This window comes from Pyrus communis, chromosome 16 (genome assembly GCF_041283825.1).
Source record: "Pyrus communis isolate YQ-2024b chromosome 16, ASM4128382v1, whole genome shotgun sequence".
NCBI classification, from domain to species: domain Eukaryota; kingdom Viridiplantae; phylum Streptophyta; class Magnoliopsida; order Rosales; family Rosaceae; genus Pyrus; species Pyrus communis.
Window position 1 is genome coordinate 8,327,158 of NC_142580.1, and position 21,103 is coordinate 8,348,260.

At 36.0% G+C, this 21,103-nt stretch overlaps 1 protein-coding gene across 2 annotated transcripts; it reads left to right on the forward strand.

Annotated features, from left to right (window-relative positions):
- Nucleotides 1–19,590: 19,590 nt before the first annotated feature.
- Nucleotides 19,591–20,925, forward strand: LOC137730912 (1,4-dihydroxy-2-naphthoyl-CoA thioesterase 1). 2 transcript variants are annotated; one of them, XM_068469913.2, is made up of 3 exons: nt 19,591–19,740; nt 19,878–20,069; nt 20,665–20,925. In XM_068469913.2, the coding sequence occupies exons 1-3, from the start codon at nt 19,591–19,593 to the stop codon at nt 20,848–20,850; spliced, it is 528 nt and encodes a 175-aa protein (XP_068326014.1). In that variant the 3' UTR covers nt 20,851–20,925. The 2 variants fall into 2 exon arrangements, with proteins under 2 accessions (XP_068326014.1, XP_068326015.1); XM_068469914.2 differs by having other exon boundaries at nt 20,698–20,925.
- The last annotated feature ends 178 nt before the right edge of the window (nt 20,926–21,103 follow it).

Genomic DNA, 21,103 nt, shown 5'->3' on the forward strand with positions numbered 1-21,103 from the left:
CAATAAAAACTTTAAAAATTCTTTTTTGTCATTCAGTTTCATGAAAAAAAAACACAAGATCCCTTCTGGCTTTATCACTATCCCTATTCATCCATAAACCCCGTCGTATTCCCATTCGTTCCAAATCAAGACGAGCTTTGATTGTGTCATTTGTCTTGCCCTCGATATCTAGAATTGTGCGTCTTGCCCTCGATATCTAGAATTGTGCTTACCAATGTGTCAAATACATTTTTCTCAACATGCATAACATCAAGGTTATGTCTCAGTTTTAGTTTCGACCAATACGGGAGCTCAAAAAACATAGACTTGTATGTCCAGTTCATATGTGTAGAAGGTCTGGTCCTACTAACATTTTTCCCGAACGGAGCAAAATCAAAACGGTTAAACTGTTCCAAAATATAATCACCGAACCATTCTCTGGGTTTGATGCGAGGCTTTTTTTTCCCGTCAAACTCTTTATCCTTCTCTCGCCACTCGTGGTCCCATGGCAACCATATCCGATGACCAAGGTAACAAACTTTTCCGACGTGCCAACTAGATGTTACGTCTTCCTTGCATACAGGGCATGCCATCTAACCCCTAGTGCTCTACCTGAAAACCATTGCATATGCGGGGAAATCGTTCACAGTCCACATCACTGCTGCCTGCAAAGTGAACATGTTTCCAGTACACTTATCGTATGTGCGCACATCATGTGTCCATAAATCCTTTAGCTCATCCACCAACGACCGTAAGTATACATCAATTGATCTACCAGGATCCTCAGTTATCAATAGAGTCATCATCATGTATTCTTTTTTCATACATTTCCATGGCGGCAAATTATACGAAAATCCAAAAATCAGTCAAGTACTGTGGTGTTGGTTTAGAACCCCGAACGGATTGAATCCGTCAGTGGCAAGTCCCAATCTAATTTTCTGAGGATTAGCAACAAAATCAAGGAACGTTCGATCGAACTCTTTCTATGCATCCCCATCTGCAGGATGCCTCAAGACATCATTATCTACCCCATTTTCCTTATGCCATCTCATGTCGGTGACAGTATGCGTTGACATATACAACCGCTACAACCTAGGCTTCAAAGGCAAATAACACATGACTTTTTGTGGGATCTTCGTCGATCTATTTTGAGATATCATTTTGAACCTCGATTCATTGCATACAGGGCATTTATCCAACGCTTTATTCTCCTTATAGAACAATACAAATTGTTTTTGCAAGCGTAAATTTTTTCATAACCCAATCCCAGACCATACAACACCTTCTGAGCGTTTCTATGGCCTTTCGATAAACAATTGTCCTTTGGTAGCATTCTCTTGAAAACCCTCAAAAAGTAATCAAAACACTAATTCGACATACGATACTTTATTTTCCTGTGCATTAGTTCCACAATAGTTGTGAGAACCGAAAATCCCCCACACCCTGGGTATAACTCTTGGTTGGCATTTTTTAATAGTTTTTCATATTGCTCGAATTCTCCACTATCCATTGGTGTAGGCACATCATCTTCCACTTTTTGATTGGTATTTGTCGACGTAAATGGAAAAAAGTCATTTAAGATTTCCATGACTTGTTCATTAGCATCCATATTAGGTTCAACATTGCCCACTCTTGTCACATTTGAAGATGAAGTATTGTCTAATTGTTCCCTATGATGGTTCCAAATATTATAAGTCTCTACCATTCCATTACTTACTAAATGAAATCGAACATTTTTAATAGTTTCCCTTAACGTGTTGTTACACCTCCTACAAGGACACCGAATTCTAGTTGTACCCGGGTTGTGTGTATGTGCAAAGTCAATAAAATCCTCGATTCCGTTCAACTATTTGTTGGCGCATATGTTTGGGTTCTGCATCCACATTATGTTCATCATTCCTGCAACCACAATAGCAATACAACAATCACAACAACTTCAACATGATCTTGTCAATTTATGCCTCCGATAAGGGCCCTATCCCATTTGGGAATGCAAAATTATGTCATGTAATTTACGGCTACTTCAAATTAGATTTCGATGTGTAGAAATTTCGGCAGCATCTTTGTACAATTCTTCAAATGCACGACATAAATATGAAATACCTATATGCCACCCGAAGAACGTACAAAGATGACACCGAAATCCCCACGACCGAAACCTAATCCTTTAACCGTAAACTATGCATCATAACTTTGCATTCCCAAACTGTCCAAATAATGGGACAATTCAAGAATCAATTAGACCGCAGTCATGCTTTCTCATGCACGACATCCAACTAATCCTTAAATAGGAAACTAAGTTTTACTATAAAAAAAAATAAATACGAAGTTAATTACTATTAACTCCTTACATCACAACACAAATTTGTGCGTCACATACAAATTTGTACATTTACAATTCAACATTGTACATAATTATAACATAAAAAATTTGTAATAAATATAATTTAACAACTTAATATAAACATAACGACATAATTTCAATATAGTTTAACTAATTTATATTTTTGAAAAATAAAACGAAGAAAATACCTTCTAAATCGTTATCCACCAAGCGCTAGTCACACACAATATCCCTATACACAATGAATTTTACAGTGTTAGTATGAATTGACTTTGATACTTTTAAATGAAAATAACAAAAACTCTTACCAAACACACCGAAATAGCTCGATCATAGAAGATAGAGATTTAGATGGACAAAGTATTAGAGGAAGAAATTGAGAGAAAATGGGAACAACGGATCCTGAATTGAAGAAAAACGAAGGGAAAGAAGGTGCAAAGGCGAAATCTGTAGTTTTCTACCTCTGCAAGATTACTTTTGGAAGAATCACTTTGTGCGACGAAGTTAGAATTCATCACGCAAGTTACTTTTGCGCGATGAAATATAACTTCGTCGTGCAAGTGTCTTTTTTTTTTTTTGCAAAATTCTCTTTTTCATTTTCTTTATAATTTAATAGTGTAAACTATTTGCACAACAAACATTATATTCGTCTTGCAAGTTGCATTATTTTTTTTTCTTTTTTTTTTCCCTTTTCTTTCTAACTAATGTAAATTTTTTTTTATCCAATTAAAATTATCAAACCAAACTATATATTACCAAAATATTTGTTAACAAAAATATATATTATAACTAATGTAAACTTTAAGCCGTCCATGTAACATAAATTTTAAAAATAAAGTCCAACATAGCGTTCAAATAAATCTTATTTCATAAACAAAAAAGAAAAAAGAAAAAAAACCAAATTAAGTTCACTCTTCCTTTGGGTCATCAACAGGGGCATCGGCAACAACAGCAGCCCGCTATATATTGAACTTCCATTGCCGGAACTGCATCTTGAAAAGGTCGTCCACATAATTTCGCTGCTTCTCATCGGTTTCATCAACATTCCAAACAACCTATAATGGCAATAAAATTAAATTAGTTATCGCAAAAATATTATTTTTAAACAAAAACAATTACACATTCTTTAATAAAACTTACCGATAACTCCTGTATCTTGGAGTTCTTCAAGTCCACAGGCACCGTTTTCCAAGACTTAAACTCGGTAGAACACTACTTCCGCACCAATCCCTCTATATCGAACCTAAGTTCGGTGGACACTTTAGCCAAACTTTTGTCATCAAACAAGGGCAAACACTTACGTCGGTACCTCTCTATTGTCAACACAGTTTTCCTTTTTTTTTTTCCTACCACAAAAATTTTAAACCCGACACATTTTGCGCAACCAATCCTTGGTCGTGCAAAGTGTGTTATAAATGCCCACTATAAATGGGAGCGTTTAATGTGCGGCTAACCATTTTTAGTAACACTTTGCGCGATGAATATGTAGAAAAACTCATTGCGCAAACTTTTGGCGCCAAATTTTATTTACCCGCCTTTTCTTGCTCGACAAACAATAGTAGTCGTCGCGTGAAGTCCTCTTGTGCGACGAAATTGTTCGTCACGCAAAGTTTTTTTTTGAATTCTTCCTATGTTTGCGCGACCTAAGTGTGTTTCCGTCGTGCAGGTTACACTTATGCAACGAAATCTTCTTCGTCGCATAAGTTACTACTTACAGACTGAGTTAAGGGTAGGATGCTTTTACAGTTTAATATATTTCATTTCGTCGATATAGACAGTGCAAGATTTTGTCATGTTGATATTTACACATTTTTAGGTCCAAATTGTTGAATAAATTTCAGGGAAATGGAGTATAGAACCAAAAAGGATAAAAAGAGATCAATAGCATGGGATCCAACCAAAAAGTACAGGAATAATTTATTTATATGTAAATTATGATATACATTTTGTTATCATAATTAAGGAGCTTGCAGTTTAGGTGGTTGTCAAAGTTTATTCTTTCACCCGATCTTGTGCTGGAATCGCTTATACGTAGAAAAAAAAACCTCTTATAATCCAGTAACATTTGAAGGTGAATCTGCAATTCACTATGTACTAATTCAAGGTGAAGATGCATGCAAAACTGGCAATATGTTTGGTCCTTCGATCACCTTTTTGCTGTTTAAGATCAAATCACAAACAAACAAACAAAAATTAACAGGAAAAAAATAGCTATTTTTACTCTCTTATTTTCTCCTTTTACACAACTCCCCTTGTTTTTGTCCTTTGATTTCTCTTATGGCGGAGTGCCCGCGCTGCGCATAGTACATTAACTTGCATCTTTGTTACCCGCACTAGCTCAGTGCATGCACATTAAAGTTGCTGATACTTTCAACAGTTAAATCTAAATATTACTTTAATGTAATTATAAGCAACTGCCCAAGGAAAAGGAAGAAAGAAGAAAAATATCTTAAAAGAGGAAACTATGTTACAATTTTATTTTCTGCATTATTTGTAACTAACACCCAGATTACATGCACACGTCCAAGAAAAAATTACAAGAGAAGAAGAAGGAGGGAAGCATGACAATAGAATTGAAAGTACAATCAGCTAGTCTGATCAACCACTTTCTGTAAATTTCTAGCTCAACAAAAACATGATAACGGATCGATCAATTTGCGAAAGTTTGGCATTCAGGATCCGAAACACGACTCGCGTAGAACCTGGAAATGAAAGCAGTGGCCTTGCCATCGATGCCAGGCTCGGCAGTCCAGCCTCCTCTGTCCTCATCACTGGGACATATTCTCTGTCTAACATAAACACCGCCATCATCGGAGTAATATGTATCATCTCTGCTGCCGCTCGAAAAGCAGGCCTTGAACATGTTGCAGAAAGAGAAGAGTGAAGATTGCTTTCCCATCTTCTGCTTGGTTTTTTTCTCTCTCTTGTTTTCTTGACAAGCAAGGTTTTGTATCTGTTGTTGCAATGGCATGAAAATATATATGGCTTTTTATAGAGGAAGAAAACCCTAGTAATGTAGGACGTAGGGAGTCCAGCTAAGTTCTGATTTTAAAATTAAAATGGACGGTCGCGATTGAATGATAAGATTTAGCATGAAAGAAAAGGTTAAGTGTTATTGTCCTCTCCTTTTGAATTGACCTAAACAGTTCTCCTTGGCGGTACACTACCCAACTTTTTATATTCTTCTTGCCAGTTCTCTTTTCTTTTTGCCCTCCCCAAAGATGCCCTCTAACTATTGTAAAATAATGCCTACGGAAAACCAAGATTTGGAGGGTATTTCTCTTCTCTCATTTTAATGGATCTCTTAGAAAGCGGATGCATGGAATTTAAACTAATGATATGCTTTTACTGAAGTAAAAAAGGACATCAGAAGAACATGCAATAGATGATAGCCTTAAGAAACCAAAAAAAACTCTAATTTTATCTCGTGTTATCTTATCAGTTATTTTTCAAGTCAAGCATAAAAACTGAGAGCTAAGACCAGTATTTTCAAAAATTATTTTGAACTTTACTGAGACATTAGAATTATGTGCAACTTATAAGTTGAAATGACTACACCATGTTGCTAATCAAATTGCTTATAGAGAATAATTGGTTGCCATTAAATATTTGGTAGCTAGATAAAGTTGCACCAAATACTTTGTACCTAGCTAAGAAAACTCCCAGAGGAAAGAGTTTAGGAAGTTGAGATCAAAGATATATAGAAGAAAAAGTTCAAAAGCAGCTTTTGAATGTACAGTGCCTTCTCTTTAATTAATTATTTCTAGGTTAACTTTTGGGATGAGCGATGGCTGGTAAGAGTTTAGGAAAGCCCCCACAAACCCCTTCACAGCTACAAACAGTGCATTCAAGCTGTCTATAGCTTTGAAGCATCTCGAAGAAACCCTGCTCTGGAACCAGTTTGGTATGCATATCTTCTTTTCAGGCTTTTCTATTTAAAATTTAGGGCATAAGATCACTTCCCTTTGCCTTTAGTTTGTTTCATTAGTCACTAATTCAGTACTATATGTTTTTCTTGTTGTAATCACATCTGTTATGTTTATGTCTTAAACTGTATGGCCCCCTTGTGTATATAATATATGATTAGGAACAAGGGGATGATATACTTGTACGATCATATCCAAATTGGCAGAATGATCATTTCTGCATATATATATAATCTAAAAGACATTTTTCACACGACTGCAATTACATCAAAATTTTACTCAAGATTTGTGAAATCTAAACTCATGATCTTTCTAACATATATGGTCTTAACCAAGGTATGAACAACTGTGGTAGATTAAGACCATATATGCCATTGTCACAATATCAGTTACTACTTGCAAAGAAAATTAACTAAGGATTAACCTCAAAGCTCAAACTGGCACATGTTGTGACATACTAGAGAAGTCACTTGTCAAAGATGATTTTAGAAACATAAACATTTACTGTGACGCGTGTCAACTTTTTTCAGTCGAAAGAGCATAAGATTTCATTAGATGAGAAAATATCCATTACATGTTACATAAAGTAAGCTCAATAAAAATTGAAATAGCCAGAAGCCCATTGAGCAAAAAGATAAAGAATAAGAAAACCTAATCTCTTGCCCACAAAGGTAGAACCATTTGCCGTTGCTGCCACTACCACCTTGCCAGCTGCCACAAGGGTAGCCGTCCTAAGCAAATCAACTCCACGTTGAATTAGACGAAATTGCAACACAAAAATGATCAACCTGTAACAAAGAACTATCTCTAACCAAAATTCGCCACTAAAACCACCACACGTGAGGAGATTCACCAAATCTAAACCACCATCACATCCCTGCAAATAGAGTCAAAAACAAAAACAAATAGAAAAGGGATGGGGCTAAGGTGTCAACTAGTTGTACCGGCACATGCGGCAAAGTTTTCCAAGTAGTTTAACATTACCCTAGCCTTGAATATTTGGTTTGTTGGACTTTGAAGTAGGACTTGGCTTGGGCTAGGCTTCCACTTGGATTATGGCCAAGTCACTCAAAAGAGAAATGACCCACGATTTTAATGGATTTGAACTTTAGTTTTGATAAAAAAAAATCTCATGAAGCAACTCATTTTGGACTATTCCAAACTAAAATATCGCATTCGACTCCCGGGCTGCAGAATTTTTTATTTCCTTTTCATTTTATAACTTTTATTTTCCGCCAATACAATTAAATAAAAGAAATTTTAAAGAAAAGTGTTTGGATTAAATTTATTTTAACAAAAAATATCTAATAATTTTATTTAATTTAAAGAGCTTGTAGGATTAGTGGGTGAATGCCCACTCAAATGAATAAAGACTTGGGAATAGTATTTGATACTTTGAAAAGTGTCATCATTATATTTGGATGATTGTTATTATGGGAGTTGCTCTATAAATAAAACACTCCATGTGCTATCAAAACACACTGCAAAAGAAAGAATAAAAAAAATAATATCAGTATCCCTCCCTCTCTTTATCTGTCATCCTTTTGTGTTATAGCTACTAAAGTTATAGCGTGATATTTTGCATCCGATTCGCTCTTGTCCCTAGCAAAGGTTATTTCTCTAACTTTTGCCTATTTATAACACGTTATAGCTACTAAAGTTTCGAGTGCTTATCATTTTGGCCTGAAGATTAAAATGAAAAATTTGTAAGAACCAGAAATTTTAACGTTATATTCCTCCAGGAATACATATTATTGCAAATTCTTATACATCTCATTTTTCTTTCAGAAAAGAAAATAGCGAACTTGGCAAAGCTTGATTTTGTTGCCCTGGACATTACTGGGAAGAACTACCTTACCTGGGTAATGGATACCAAGATCCATCTGGAGGCAAGGAATCTTAGAGAAATCATTAGGGGGGAAAACAGTTCATCTTCTCAAGATTGGGCGAATGTCATGATCTTTATTCGTCGCCACCTTGATGAAGGACTAAAAAGCGAGTACCTAACGGTTGAAAATCCGTTAGCTCTCTAGAAGGCATTGAGAAATAGATACAATCACCAGAGAACTGTGATTCTTCCAACGGCTCATTATGAGTGGACTCACCTAAAGATCCAGGATTTCAAGTCAGTGGCTGAGTACAATTCTGTGATGTTCAGAATTAGCTCCCAAATGAAGCTTTGTGGGGAAACCATCACTGAGGAGGATATGTTAGAAAAGATTTTCAGCACCTTTCATGCCTCAAACGTGCTCCTGCAACAACATTATAGAGAGCAAGGATTCACTGAATACAAACAGCTGATATCTATGCTCCTGGTAGCTGAACAAAACAATGAGCTCCTGATGAAAAATTATCAATCCTGACATACTGGATCTACATCATTCCTAGAAGTGAATGCTGATTCCCTCGAAGTGAACGCCATATCCTCTTGTGGCAATAATCATAAAAGAGGACGTGGCCACAAGTAAGGTTGGTGGAACGAGAAAGGCAAGAATCATAGTGTCCAGTTTCACAACCAGGTTCCAAGGCATAATTCAGACTCGAGCTTCAAAAATATAAATCGCCACAAAGGCAAAGCTCATATGAACAATACTCTTATAAACTCTGAAAGAGCCTGCCATAGGTGTGGTGGCAATGGGCATTGGGCGTGTACCTGTTGTATCCCAAAACATCTAATGGATCTATATTAAGCCTCCCTCAAGGAGAAAGGTGTCAAGACCAACTTCCTTGACCAGGCTAGACCAATGGATATACTTGATCCAGTGTGTGACTTATCAGGACAGTTAAACACAACCCACCTAGATGTCTCGGACTTCATTGTGGAAAGAATGAATGATTTCATTGTGGAAAGAAGGAATGAAAAGTGTATCGGTCCGATTGAATCATTTATGTTTGATGTATTCTGAACTTGTAGTTTAAAACTTGCATTTCAATTCAATAAAAATGGCATTTAAATTTCCTTTTATTATGAATAAGTTGTTTTTAACCGTGATCCCCTTTACTCAGAAAGCATGGATAAAAATTATGGTTATTCTCAAAACAAGAGAAATGGTGGAGATATTTGTCTTACAGACAATGCAACCACGTATACAATACTTCGAGATCGAAAGTATTTCTCAAGCTTGATGTTTACAAAAGTAAGGGTAACAACAATATCAGGTCAATCAAATGTAATTGAAGGCTCAGGAAAAGCTCAGATCATGTTATCAAATGGAACAATATTGTCGATACAAAATGCGTTCTACGCTACTTGATCTACTCGAAATTTGTTGAGTTTTAAAGACATATGTTTAAATGGATACCACATTGAAACGAAAAGTGCAGAAAATGTGGAGTATCTATGCATTACCTCCAATGATACCCAGATGCATATGATCATTACTAAATGGACATCCATTATTGAGCAGACACATTGCTATCTTAAATGATAACCCTTGTAAGGCTTGTTCTCAAGGAATATTGGTAATTAGACCATCACAATTAAAGGTTGATGCTGAATCCTCATCATGTTTGCAAAGAATTCACGGGGATATTTATGGGCCTATTTAACCATCTTGTGGACCATTTCGATATTTTATAGTTTTGGTTGATGCATCTACCCGATGTTCACATGTTTATCTCTTGCCTACTCGGAATGTAGCTTTTGCAAGACTTCTTGCTCAGATAATTAAGTTGTGAGCACAATTCCCAAATTACCCCATTAAGTCAATCCAACTTGATAACGCTAATGAATTTACGTCTCAAACCTTTTATGATTACTGCATGACATTGGGCATTGATGTTGAACACCATGTTCCTCATGTCCATACTCAAAATGGTCTAGTAGAATCATTTATCAAGCAGCTTCAATTAATAGTTCACACTCTGCTCATGAAAACAAAATTGCCAGTTTCTGCATGCGGACATGTCATCTTGCATGTTGCATCATTGGTTTGAACGAAACCTATAGCCAACCATCAATACTCTTCAATACAACTCGTGTTTGGGCATCAGCCAAACATTTCACATTTACAAGTTTTTGGTTGTGCCGTTTATGTGCCTATTGCACCGCTGCAACACACTAAAATAGGACCTCAGCGTAGGCTGGGAATTTATGTGGGTTTTGATTCACCATCTATCATTAGATATTTGGAACCTTTGACAGGTGATATGTTTACAGCTCATTTTGTTGATTGTCACTTTAATGAGACAGTTTTCCCGTCATTAAGGGAGAAAATACCGTTCCAGAAGAATGGCAAAAGCTGACATGGGTTGTACCTACCTTGTCTCATTTTGATCCACGTAGCACTCAATGTGAAAATAAAGTGAAAATGATCGTTCATCTTAAAAGTATTGTTAATCAAATACCAGATGCATTTAATGATTCTATGAAAGTGACAAAATCACATATATCAGCTACAAATGCACCTGCAAGAATTGATGTCCCTGTTGGACAAAATAAAGTGGCAATGAATGAATCATCTGGTGCATGCCTGAAACGTGGTGGACCCCCAGGTTCAAAAGATTTAGTCCCTCGAAAGAGAAAGACGAGGGCACAACTGAATCCAAATGAAATCATTCAGGAAGAGAGAATGAATGACAAATCCACAACTTATGATTGTGTACTTTCAGAAAAATAAAATGTCCTTGATGAGACACATGTCGCTAAAGAGACAAAGGTACATGAAAGCAAAGAAATCTCTATAAATTATGCATGTACTAATGAATTGTGGGATCGGAATAAAATAATCATCGACGATATGTTCGCATTTGCAGTAGCCACTGAAATCGTATTAAGTGATGATATTGAGCGCTGCTCTGTTGATGAATGCAAATAGAGACAAAATTGGCCTAAGTGGAAAGATGCAATCTAGGCAGAATTAAATTCCTTGGAAAGGCGAAGTGTTTTTGGACCAGTAGTCCAAACTCCACCTGATGTAAATCCCGCGGGTTACAAATGGGTATTCACAAGAAAGTGAAATGAGAAAAACGAGATTGCAAGATATAAAGCACGACTCGTTGCACAAGGCTTTTCACAAAGATCTGGAATTGATTATGAGGAGACATACTCCCCTGTAATGGACGTAATTATGTTTCGTTACTTAATAAGTTTAGTGATTTCAGAAAAAACTTGACATGCGACTTATGGATGTCATCACTGCGTATCTGTATGGAGAATTAGAGACTAACATATATATGAAGGTCCCAGAAGGACTTAAGTTGCTTGAAACAACTAACAAAACACGAGGTATGCTCTTAATCAAATTAAAGTAATCATCGTATGGGCTGAAACAATCTGGACAAATGTGGTATAATCGTCTCAGTAAGTATTTGATCAAAGAAGGGTATACCAACTATGTCATTTACCCTTGTGTGTTCATTAAGAAATCCAATTCTGGATTTAATATAGTGGTAGTATATGTCGATGATATGAACCCAGTTGGAACTCCTGAAAAGCTCAATAAAACTGTTGAATATCTAAAATACAAATTTGAAATGAAAGACCTTGGGAAAACAAAATATTGTCTCGACCTACAAATCGAGCATTGTGCTAGTAGAACTTTGGTCCACCAATCAACTTACATTGAAAAAATCCTGAAACAATTTGGCATAGATAAGGCTTATCCACTCAGCACGCCAATGGTCGTTCGTTCTTTGGACATTAAGAAAGATACATTTCGTCCAAAAGAAGATGATGAAATGGTCCTTGGTCCAGAAGTACCATATCAGAGTGCAATAAGTGCTTTATTGTATTTAGCACAATGCTAGACCAGATATAGCTTTTTCAGTTAACTTATTAGCAACATATAACTCTGCTCCAACAATTTGTCATTGGAAATGAGTCAAAGATGTTTTGCAATACCTTCGTGGGATAATAGATATGGGTCTCTTCTACTCAGACAAATCCACAAATGACCAAATCCTTGTTGGATATGCATATTCTAGTTTTCTTTCTGATCCGCATAAAGCCCGCTCACAAACTGGATATGTGTTCACTAATGGAAATACAGCAATCTCATGACGCTCAATAAAGCAAACACTAGTTGCTACATCTTCCAATCACTCTGATATACTTGCTTTACATGAAGCAAATCGTGAATGTTCTTGGTTAAGATCAATGATCCATTATATCCGGATTTCATGTGGTCTAACTTCGAAGACAAACAATATAACTATCAGCCATGAAGATAATGTAGCATGTGTTGCCCAAATGAAGGAATGATTCATCAAGGGCGATAAGACTAAACACATATCTCCAAAGTTTTTCAATGCACATGAGCTTCAGAAAACTAAAGTTATTGAAGTTAGACAAATTTGTTCCAATGAAAATATGCCAGACCTATTCACCAAATCTACACCAAAGTGCACATTTCAGAAGCTAGTGCAGAGCATTGGATTACATCGGCTTACCAATCAACTAAATTTGAAGAATGCGGAATCAGAGAGAGATACATATTAGGGGAGCGTCCATGATAAATGCATGTTGTACTTTTTTTTTCCTTCGATTATGATTTTTCCCACTAGGTTTTTCCTATCAAGGTTGTAACGAGGCAACATAAGCATACATAACATTATATCAACAATCTAGGTAAAGTTGTACTTTTTTTCCTTCGCTATGGTTTTGTCCCACTGGGTATGTGGGCATCCAAGGGGGAGTGTTGTAGAATTAGTGGGTGAATGCCCACTCAAAAGAATAAAGACTTGGGAATAGTATTTGATACTTTCAAAAGTGTCATCATTGTATTTGGATGGTTGTTATTACGAAAGTTGTTTTATAAATAGAACACTCTGTGTGCTATCAAAACGCACTGCGAAAGAAAGAATCAAAGAAATAATATCAGTATCCCTCTCTCTTTTTATCTGCCATCCTTTTTTGTTATAGCTACTAAAGTTATAGTGTGATATTTTGCACCCGCTTCGCTTCTGTCCTTAGCAAAGGTTATTTCTCTAACTTTTGCCTATTTATAACAGAGCTTGATATTTAATGAAAATGACAAATATATATATATATATATATAATAAAGACAAAAACTAAAATCTGATGAGTAGGAAACAAGCCCACGTGCAAAACCAATTTTTTTTCAACCAATGCCCTTGATGAAAGCACCATTCCGTCAGCTAATAAAAAACAAGGCCTCTTGCTCATGCTTCCCCATCTTCTCGTCGGTGTTTGTCTCTGAGTTTTTTTGTGTTGGCAATTAAGTTGAGGACCTGGATTGTCTGCCCTTCCCATCCCATACCTTCTCATCCCCTCATATTTTTGTGGTCACGATTAAGTCACGTCAACATTTTATATTCCCATTACTTTTTGTCTTATTATTTCTATAAAAAATCAATATAAAATGTTGACGTGGCTTAACCATGACCACAAAATATAGGAGAGGATGAGAAGGGTATAGGATGGGGAGGGCAGACAATCCAGGTCCTTAAGTTGAATGATAGAACAATAAAATAGCATCTGATGGATTATGTTTAATTTAGAATTAAGAAGGAAGTGTTGAGAAGCTTTGTTGACCCAATCTTACCCGCATCAGCAAAGTTGATGCTTGCTAGAGATTAACTCTATTTTTTATTCATATTTCTTTTTATTTCTCTTTCAAATTTTTATTATTATTCTTTTGTGCAAATAAATTCTATGAGAGGCAAGTGGGGGAGGTGAGGTGATGATTATTCATTGAATCTTTCTGAATGCACTACCACCTTATCTCTCCCTAAATCTTCTACTTTCAAATTGCACCGTAATTTTTTTTTGTTACTATTAATTCATGTCTTTATATAAATAAAAGTAAATTGTAGCAATGGTCCTTCAACTTTAATCAAATTGGAGCAATGGTCCCTCAACTAAAAATCCATTACCATTGGTCCCTCAACTCATCAAAATGTGTAGTTATGGTCTTTTTCGTCAACTTCATCAACATTTTGTCAAAATAAGTTATGTTGGAAAGACCATTACTACAATTATGATCCCTCAACTCATCAAAACATTTAGCTATGATCTTTTTTGTCAACTTCATCAGAATTTTGTCAAAATGAGTTATGTTGGAATGACCATTGCTACAATTAGGTTAAAGTTGAGGGACCATTGCAACAATTGGGTTAAAGTTTAGGGACCATTTCTCCAGTTGGATTCAAGTTGGGGGAATAATGGTAATAAATTTTGAGTTGAGAGACCATAGTTGCACGTTTTGATGAGTTGAGAGACCAACAATAATGAATTTTAAGTTAAGGGACTATTGCTACAATTTACTTTATAAATAATTGTAATGTAATTTTGCTCATAGACATCTAATGTCCATAGTAAAAAATGTGGCTGGTAGTTTCGTAAACAAAACAAAAATTACACATCAAATTAAAATTATGTAGTAATATTCCATCGAATTATCTTTTACATCAGCAAATCAATTGTCTTGGATTATAGATTTATAAGTCGCTTTGTTATTCCTAGCAACAACCCAAATACAAATCAACAAAAAAGCATTGATATCGTACTACAAATTTGATACTTTGTGATTCTTCAAGTAAAAAAAAGTTCAAATAGCTAAAATATTTCCAAAAGAAAACAAAATTATCAATTATAAACACATAAAGTTTCCAAAATTTAAAATCTTCGAACTGAACACTATTTCTAGAACTAACAGTCCACTATTCTATAACTGAACACTAACTATTTCTAGAACTAAGCACTAGCATTACCACTATGTCTAGACCTGAAAACTGATTCTTTTTAGAATTGAACACGATTATTTCTATAATTGAACATTGATTATTTTTATACTGAACACTAACTATTTCTATAACCCAACACAAATACTATCAATATTTCTTAATTGAACACTGGCTATCTGTAGAACTGAAAATTGACTTGACTATTTCTTAAACTGAACAATAGTACTACTATTTCTTAAACTGAACACGGGTATTATCACTATTTCTAGAACTTAGCACTGATATTACCACTATTTCTTAAACTAAACACGAGTACTATCACTATTTCTAGAACTGAACAATGGTATTATCACTATTTCTTAAACTGAACATTGCTACTATCATTATTTCTTAAATTGAATACTGAGTATTTCTTAAACTAAACATTGATAGTATCATTATTTCTTAAACACTAATTATTTCTAGAACTGAACATGAGTACTATCATTATTTTCTAAAATGAACACTAGTACTAGCACAATTTTTTTAACTAAACACTGACTCTTTCTATAACTGAATCAATACTGTCATTATTTCTTAAACTGAACACTGACTATTTCTAAAACTGAACACTGGCTATTTTCTTAAACTGAAGACTGGTACAATCACTATTTCTTAAACTAAACATTGACTATTCTTAAACTGAATATTTGTACTATCACTATTTATTAGCGAGCACCCTAGCCCCATGGGTAGGAAGCAACTCTCTGGTTTGGGCCTCCAATTTTTAGCACTTCCTTTTGCTTTGTGGGGGCTTTTTTAGCCATCATCATGTACAAGAAATCCCAAACCAACTTCCCATTCCAACTACGGCTGGGCAAACGGGTCCTAAAGCGGATCGAGACGAGTCCGAGCGATTCAAGGTAGGTACGGGGTGGCCAAAATTTATATACACAAAATGGGGCGAGGTGGGGCGGGGCAGTTCCCAGAAACTGTGGCAAAGGGGCTCGATTCGAACCGTGGCTAACGTTGGATTGGATTGGATTTAAGTCCACTATTGGATATCAAACTCACTATTCTCCTCTGTCATCTCTCTATCCCATTCATTCACGCCTCAGCACATCACCACCAATTCACCGACTCCAGCCCTTAACTCTACTCTGTCTTCGTTTCCCTCTTTCTGGCGACTTGCGAGTTGCGACCACCATTACCACCATCGTCTCTTTCCTCTTTTTCTTTGGCTTTGTTAGATTTGGGGTTTCCTTGTAGGTAGAGACAGAGCCAGCTCAGATCTGCCGATAATCCCCAAAACCAAGCCTCGATACCATCTCATCCCACGGCACAGCGGCTGGCGCGAGCGGACCCATCTCGAAGCCATAGTACGTGGAAAGAAAGCATGTGCGTTTGGCGGAGAAAAGTGCCACATCCATGTCCGCAATCTCCTTGGCACGCGGTGCGTCCATGTGGGTAAGCTAGATCCCAAGGTCGGCATGGGTTTGTACCAGGAAGGGCAATCTTGACCCCTATGGACCTGATTTGGATTCAAGCTATGTGCAACAATTAATTGGGTTTTTAAATTTTGCTTACAGTATTTTTTTTTCCCTCCAATTGAAAAGCTCTAATATTGGTTTGTATCATATTATAAGTATATCAGTAGTGGCCTTCTTTTTTTTTTTTTTTTTTTTCTTTATTTGTGGATTATGGGGTTTTTTGGGTTTATGAGATGGATTGAGATTTTGGGTTTTCTAGGTTTTTTTTTGTTTTTTTTTTTTTGGTATGTGTTCATCGAATTTTGATGGTTGCTTAGTTTCCCCGTTTTTTTTTAAAATACTTTCATCTTCTGTGATTTCCTCTCAATCCTTTTCATTTGGATGAGTTGCCGATTTTGTTTAGATTCTTTCTTTAAATTGGTTTTGGGGTGTTGTTTCTTTGATTTTGTTGGCATATTGTTCATAAGATTAGTAAATTTCCATAAATGTTTTTCTTGATTGACTTGATTTGGTGGTGGTAATCACCCTAAAACTTGGAAAACTGAACATTTCACATGTTCTAACAAAAAAAAATGTAAATGGACATGTGGACCCGTCCCAAACCAACCTATTTGAAATGGGTCGGGTTAGGTTCAGTTCTAAGTTTCAAAATTTTTATATCTGGCCTAGCCTGGACTGTCCTCTTGCATTTTAAAATGAGCCCAGTCCGGTTCCTCCAAATTTGGGCTTGGCCCGCCCATGCCCACCCCTAATTCCAACTCCCAACCATCCAAATCCAGTAATGAGTAATGCCAAATTCATGACAGTAAATTCTCGCCACTCGATTCTAATGCAAACAGGAACAAAATTTCCACACAAAATCTCAATTTCCCACCCAAAAAAAAAAAAAAAAAAAAAAAAACCTTACATGTAAGAACGTCAAACTGTATTATGGATTAATAATTAAATACGTCTATCCATAGAAAATTTGGGATGGGAAAGTTGAAAACTATAAGGTCTTTTTCTCTTGTATACTTTTCTTTTTTTTATTCCAACGATAATGTTAGGGAGATCAAAATTTTAAATCAAATTTATTAACCAAATGATGTGTCACAAATAAGAATAAAAACATTAATCAACACTTAATAATCTAATTATCAACATCGACATCATTTGTGCCCATAAATCTTGACATTAAACACTTTGCTTTGGGCCTACATATATTCCTTGTACTAATGAAATGATATTCCTTGTACCATGTCTGCACATGCTATCCCTGCAACTCATAAATCGAGGCATGCAATTGCAGACACAGATTCTTCCTACTTATATAATGGAACTATGCCCCATCAAATGATTTTCCTTGTACCATGTCTGCATATGCTATCCCTTCAACTCATAAATCGAGGCATGGAATTGCAGACACAAATTCTTCCTACTTATATAATGGAACTATGCCCCGTCAAATGATATTCCTTGTACCATGTCTGCACATGCTATCCCTGCAACTCATAAATCGAGGCATGCAATTGCAGACACAGATTCTTCCTACTTATATAATGGAACTATGCCCCATCAAATGATTTTCCTTGTACCATGTCTGCATATGCTATCCCTTCAACTCATAAATCGAGGCATGCAATTGCAGACACAGATTCTTCCTACTTATATAATGGAACTATGCCCCGTCAAATGATTTTCCTTGTACCATGTCTGCATATGCTATCCCTTCAACTCATAAATCGAGGCATGCAATTGCAGAGAGATTCTTCCAATTAGGTGGAACAGTGGGAGCCTTCCCAACCACAAATCGAACCACCCATTTTTGTGGATACAATTTCATTGTATTTGTATCATTGTTCAAAAAATCCTCACGTTAGACGGTTGATCATCATCTCGATTAATGATTAAACGTTTAAAAATTAAGAAAATGCATCTAGACCTGATGAAACACCTGCTTAGCCCGTCCAGACACGTCTAAGCATCTGCTTAGGTTGCGACTAATTTAGACAGAAATAGATAACTTTTATTTTGTGTTTTATTTTTTTAATAAATTGTAAGAGACTTGCTGAATAGTTAAATAAACACACATTATATGCTTGTTCCCCATATTTTCATTATGAACACACAATAATATATATGTCATTCTATTTATAGTTTATGATGAAATTATATATTTTTTTAAGTATAAACACTCTTATTTACATGAAATATAATAGATTTACTTAAATTCACTTAATCTGCCTAGGCATTAGGCTTCAGACCACTGTCCAACTAACGTCTAGGGTCTTTTAGAATCTTGATTTGTATTTGTTGTGAGAACGTCTTTTTTAATAGTATTCCACCTCTGCTGACTCGATTACAAATCATCGACGGCATTCAATCAAGTCGGTTGTTTCCTAGTCTCAGAAAATGTGACCCTGCTGCTGTGCTTGTCTGCAAAACCAATACAACCAGCCAGGAAAGCGTCCAAGGTTGACTCATGATTTTTTTGTTAAAATTTAAAGTATTAAAGTTATTTTAATTGGTTTTTTTTTTCTTCTTTAAAAAATTATTATTAATTTTATTATTAAATTCTTTTAATTACTATTATTATTATTATTATTATTATTATTAAATGCCAAAATGTCACATAAGTTGTCAAATTTGAATTTTGTATTTAAAATCTGACACTTTGGATAATACAAAAGTTGAATAAAATCTAGATCTAATAATGAGGTGTGGGTTAGGTGCTACATGCCTTTTAACCGTTAAATTTGATTATCACAACTATTATATCTTCTACATTAAATCCTCACAATTTATTACTTTTTGTAGCACTCAATGTTTCGTACCATTAAATAAAAATTACTTATAATGATAAGATTTTTTATTTTTTATTTTTTGGCAAATTATAACGCTAACTTCCCCACCTAATCGCCACCTCCTCCTTCCCCTGCCCCACCCACCGAACGTCCCCACCTCACCCACCCCGCCTACCCAATGTGATGTGTGAACGGTGATGTGTGAATAGCCAAACTACCCTTCCTTCCTTCCTTCCCTGTGGACCTCTGGCCACCACTACCAACCAAACACCAGAAAATGATAAACCAATCAAAGGACGCGTCGCTGGTGTGTACACTTCTATTTATTTATGATAATTCTAACCTCTAAATAACAGCAAATTGTTACCATCCACTCAAAAGAGTCCAAGGAGAATTGAATTGCTTTGGTTTCATATGTTCTGAGATTCATATTTGGTGCAGATATGGCTTCTCAGTCCCAATCTCAGCCACCAGCGCCGCCATCGAAGACATCGGCTCTGGCAGCTCCGCTAAGTGCATTAGGGTTCGAGCTTGAAGAGATAACCCCCAAAAAGGTCTCTGGTCGCCTCCATGTCACTGAAAATTGCGTCCAGGTCATCATCATCATCTTCTTCTCTCTTTCTCTTTTCATATCACGAATCTTACCCGGCTCAACTTTCTGAAATATGTTGTTATCTACAGAAGCAAAACACGTAATTAACTTGTTACCGTTCTTTTCTGCTGAGACCAGCCATTCAAGGTGCTACATGGAGGGGTATCAGCGCTCATCTCTGAGGCCCTGGCTAGCATCGGAGCTCACATGGCCTCTGGTTTCCGAAGGGTGGCCGGGATTCACCTCAGCATCAACCATTTGAAGCGCGCGGAGCTCGGCGACCATATCTTTGCCGAAGCCTCCCCGGTCAACGTCGGCAAAACCATTCAGGTAATCCTCTCAAGTCTTCATCATCAACTATCATTTCCAATTAATAACTGGTAAATGATGCTGCAAACACAACAGTTATAACATTCTATTTCAACGTAACTTCCTACTGAAATAGGTTTTCATCTTTCAGACCATCTCTAATGGTTGGGCTAAAAGTCAAATTTTTTAGCCCGAAAAATTTAGCTTTTAGCCCAAAAATAGTTTTTCTAATCCAACCATTCTACCCTAAAATTTTAGCCCAGAATTATTAAAGAATGAACTTAGGCTATTTTTTTTTTGTTAAATTAATTTTTTTTTTAAAAATAAATATGTAGACTATCGTAAATTAATTTTATGAACATTTTAATCTAAAAAAATTTAAATTCCGATAAATATTGGATAGTGTCCACCCCGATTTCTGGGCTAAATTTCGGGGGAAATTTGGCATTGGTTTAGCATTTAGCATTTAGCTCAAAATTTCTCCTTGGGTTGGAGTGAGTTTGGGGAGAAATTTTGGGGAGTAATTTGACTTTTAGCCCACCATTGGAGTTGGTCTCATCAGTTTATCATTTCCTTTTCTGTAACGATTTTTGATCGACGGATTACATTATTCAAGGATTGTTCTTGGGGTTTGGCTATTTTTGGGCAGGTTTGGGAGGCGACACTATGGAAGATTGATCCTTCAAACTCAAACATCAAAACCATAGTATCCTCATCAAGAGTTACTCTTTTAAGCAACATGCCCGTGCCGGAGCACGCGAAAGACGCCGGTGAAATGCTCAAGAAGTATGCCAAACTATAAATTTTGATGTACCCTATTCATGTTCAACTCTGCTTGTTATGAAACCAACAAAGAAATTAAAGACGCTTTGAGTTAGCATTATATTCCAAACAAATTATCGCAGTCCAAATTAGGCAGGTCGATCACACAAATGAGTTAGACCGAAAAATCATGATTCGACCTGACCTGCATATAAAGCACCCGTTTGACGGCCATTTTGGTTTTAATATTTACTACCCATTTTTTGTGATGGAGATAGAGGGGCAAAATGAGG